The 4328-nt window shown below is 29.4% G+C and overlaps 1 protein-coding gene across 1 annotated transcript; it reads right to left on the bottom strand.

Moving 5' to 3' along the window:
- Window positions 1-3913: 3913 nt before the first annotated feature.
- On the bottom strand, window positions 3914-4240 carry LOAG_13060 (hypothetical protein; the record flags this gene model as incomplete). The annotated part of the gene is made up of 1 exon (XM_003148572.1): window positions 3914-4240. One exon carries the CDS (start codon window positions 4238-4240, stop codon window positions 3914-3916), a length of 327 nt encoding a protein of 108 aa, XP_003148620.1.
- Between the last annotated feature and the right edge of the window lie 88 nt (window positions 4241-4328).

Raw genomic sequence — 4328 nt, 5'->3', positions numbered from 1 at the left:
ATAATAATAATAATAATAATAATAATAATAATAATAATAATAATAATAATAATAATAATAATAATAATAATGATAATAGTGATGATAATAGATGGATGGATATATATATTATATGCACATGGGATTAATTCAGCCATTTAAGGAACAACCTATTGTTTTGCTTCACTAACAGATGTTCTGATTAACTACACTTCAACAGTATTCAACATTTATTCACTGTTACCGATTTATATAGCTCTTCCTTTTACCCAAGGCATGTGACCTCTTGTAAAAGCAAAGGAAGGTAAAAGAGGTAGGTGGTAGCATATGTCCAACAGGCAAAAGCATACTATTAATTAAATGACCTTTGTCCAGGATAATTTGTTGGAGCGTATAAGTAAGAGGAATGATTTGTTTTCGTAATTACAGCATGACACTTTATATTATCAGATTCGATTCGATATGCTAATTACATGCATTGATCGAATGATTGATTGATTAAATTTTTGCGAAAAATTTTTGTTACAATTCTTATCTAAAGATATTTGTTTTTCATTTTTCAAAAAATGTTAACTGTTATAGAGTATTTAAAATTAGGTCAAATTTAGATCAGGTTAGATCAGATCAGATCGAATCATATCAATTATCAGTATCACATTTGTTATTCATAATACATATTCCCCTTAACTTATAATTGATGAACACATGCCGTAATATTATTTGGAAACTGTTTGTTGCTACTTATGATTGCATAACTTGTTACTAAAAGATGCATCATTTTTATTCCAGAAAGAAACATATGAAATAGTATGTTTTGATAGGAGAAAGAGACTGAAATGAAATCTACCTGCTTATTGCATTTTTGTTTACCTGGATAGTGTAGTATCTTAGGAAGATGATTATGCCTGATTATTGTTTACTTTGGATGTTACAAGCACTTACTACTGCTACTACTACTACTACTACTAACTACTACAACTACTACTAACTACTAACTGCTACTACTACTAACTACTAACTACTACTTATTTTAAGCCACTTCAGTTAATCGTCATCGTTCAGGCCATCCTCTACACATATGTACCCCCCACTAGGAATAACAACTATCCACTCATGAATCAGTGACGCATCTTAGCTGATCATCTTCCTTTCTTTCATCCCTCATTCCATCAAACAGTCTGATTAATTACTTGCTTAAATAGCTTATCATAAGCTTTGATCTAATTGAAAAAAAAAATGAATTATTGATTAGTTCAAATATTAATATTAATAGAAATTTATTACATTTCATCTTTTGCTCAAAAAAAAAATATTTCCAAGAATTCGTTGCAAATGAGATGGTAATCGTAGTAAATTTTTTTATATTCTGATAGCTTATCATTTGATTACTTCAACTTCAATTAGTTCTATGATAAGAATGTGTGTGCGTGTGTCTGTTCATCTGTCTGTCCGTATTCCTTGTTACAGAGCAATAACGATTAAAAGAGAAGTGATTGGATCATTTTAATTTGATGAAATTACAGAATGAAGTCAACAAAGTTCATTGTAATAAGTTTCCATCGATCGATCTATATCAGTACACACACACACACACACAGACAGATAGACAGACACATGAGCATATTTTATATCTAAGTTTTTTTTTTTTCTTGGTCCATTATCTGTGCGTTGTAATGATTTCGAGAATAAATGAGAGTTAAGGGTAGCCTGGGAAAGTTAGATCTGTCCTTATCTAAAGTCTTAACTAGATGAAAATTACCTGAGATTGTCCTTGAATTCAATTTATTCCGCTTCTACAAATACATACAAAAACCCGGGAGATACAGGTAAAGAGTATAATGAATGAAAATATGTAAATATATTGGCAGTGAAGGGAAAATTTGAAAATTCATTAAAATTTCGCTTAAATTTTCACTTCTCCTAGTCTATTTCAAATTAAAATTTGCATTATTTGATAGTATATGTATGTATGCATAACTAATATTAACTAAAAAGGTTATTCTATCTTGATGACACCTTCACAGTTACCAATAGTATGTCACCATTTAGTTGACATCATTATCAAACCAATCGCTATTAGATGAATAAGCGCTAAAATGATTCATTTGATGATTTTGCACCATTTCTTTCTCATCTCATCACTAATCCATATCTCTTAAAATTATGCTACTCGTATCAATTAATTGCCAAATGACAATTGTCATATTATCAATTGTTAAACAAATTAAAAATTTTAAGTTAGGAAGAAAAATGGAAAAAATGAGAGAAGAGAAGAGGAAGTGGAAGAGGAAGAGGAAGAGGAAGAGGAAGAGGAAGAGGAGGAGGAGGAGGAATTGAAAAGGATGTGATGATGAAGAAATGATCAGAACAGGTAAAAATGATTAAGTTCAGATTTCATGCGGTATTTTCTATTAAAACAATGATATATGTAAAAATTGATCATAATGATGAGGATTATAACATCATTCTATACAATATCTCATAACAATTATCATAGATAGATAGAAAAAAAAAAAAAAGAACTACCAATATATTCTACCAAAAATGGTACGGATAATGAGGTGAGATTTTACCACAGACAGATAGATCTATTATCTGATCAATCAAATCACATATATACAATATCATCGGCGCCATAATCAAAATTCATACATATAATTTAACTATCTATCTTAACATAACCTTCTAGAGATATAAATTAATTTCTTTTGGCTAAACAAATACAATAAAAATAGCAAAAGAATGGATGACCTGGCTAAAATGTCAACTTCTTCATTGTATCATCATATTCATTATTATTACTGTCCTTCTTTTCTTACCATTCATCATTTGCTCTATCCAAATTCAAATCTGAAATTATAATATATTGTATAATAATTAATTAGAAAATAGTATAGTATTTTAAAAAGTTTGTAAGTAAATAATTAATGTGATGATATTTATTGTCATATCCCTATCAAAGATCATTTCCTAAATTGCAATATGACAAAACGAGAAAGATATGACCAGGTGGTATTCCTTATCGTTTGTAGTTCATCTCTTTTCTAATTCTTTTTCATCCTTTTTCATTTTTGAATTTAATGCAAGAAGTGATGTCCTGTGGAGCGATTAAAATATGATGGGAGTAGCAAAGGCATGATCGATGATCGAACAATTATTAGATGACATGTCTTATATCAGATGTATATGGCACCTTTTTATTGTCCTTTATTACATTGTTATTTAACAAAATCATTGAAAGATTATCAATAATTATTGATAACTTTAATGGTTATTATCTTATTTTATTTACCAATATTACAATACTTTATATTTTCAATTGTATTTGATTCTTTCTCATTAAAAAGACAAGTCATGACATCACTTGACACTATAAACTTTCTTGCTGATTAATGATTAGCAATATTGATAGATCAAATGTTTTTAATAAAATTGAAATTATGACATTTATGAAATTATGAAATTTATTGAATTATGAAATTTATTTTGAAATTTTAATAAAATTGAAATTATCATTTTGTCAGCAGAAAAAAAAAAAAAAAAAGGAAAACTTCTTGTAACGATAACTGAATAATGATGATGAAGTGTTACTGTAATAGATAATATTCTGGAATATTCAGCTAACAAGAAATATCTTTGCACTGTATAAATTAAAAGGTGTATGTTATATCATTCTTGTTTGCTCACTTACCTTTAACATAAAATCATTCATCTATTTTAGTAAATTGAATGTGAAATGATATAGATGGATTATTTAAGGTAAGGACAACTATTTGTTACCTGAGATAAATACATTACCTTTATCCTACTTCGTCATATCTTATAGACACATACCGCTTAAGTTACTCTTACATGTGCTATTCATATTTCTTATTTCAATTTGTCCTCTTGTGACCTTTGACTCCTAGAATATATCGCGCATGATAAATGAATGTTACGCTTTTCCGTCAATAATGATAACACCTTGTGGGATGATTCCCTTTGTAATGCAATCATTCAACGAATACATGCCTCTTGCCGATATGCATGCGTGTGTGTAGGCGTGTGTATGTGGTGTGCGTAGGTGTGTGTAGAGATGTGTGTAGGCGTGTGTAGGTGTATGTGCAGGTGTGTGTATGTGGTGTGCGTAGGTGTGTATAGGTGTGTGTATGTGGTATGTGTAGATGTGTGTAGGTGTATGTGTAGGTGTGTGCACGTATAGGTATGCAAGAAGTTGATAACATTTAGTTACAACTAATGTTGAAACGAAATCCATGTGCATTCCTTCCACTAAGCAAATCTAAGCATGCAACAGAATCAACAGCATGTCGATGATTCAATATTTGCAAATTATAAGACGAACATTATCA

Source organism: Loa loa (assembly GCF_000183805.2).
Source record: "Loa loa unplaced genomic scaffold supercont3.286, whole genome shotgun sequence".
Classification (NCBI taxonomy): domain Eukaryota; kingdom Metazoa; phylum Nematoda; class Chromadorea; order Rhabditida; family Onchocercidae; genus Loa; species Loa loa.
Note: the sequence above shows the minus strand (reverse complement) of the source record. Positions and strands in the feature narration are given on the sequence as shown.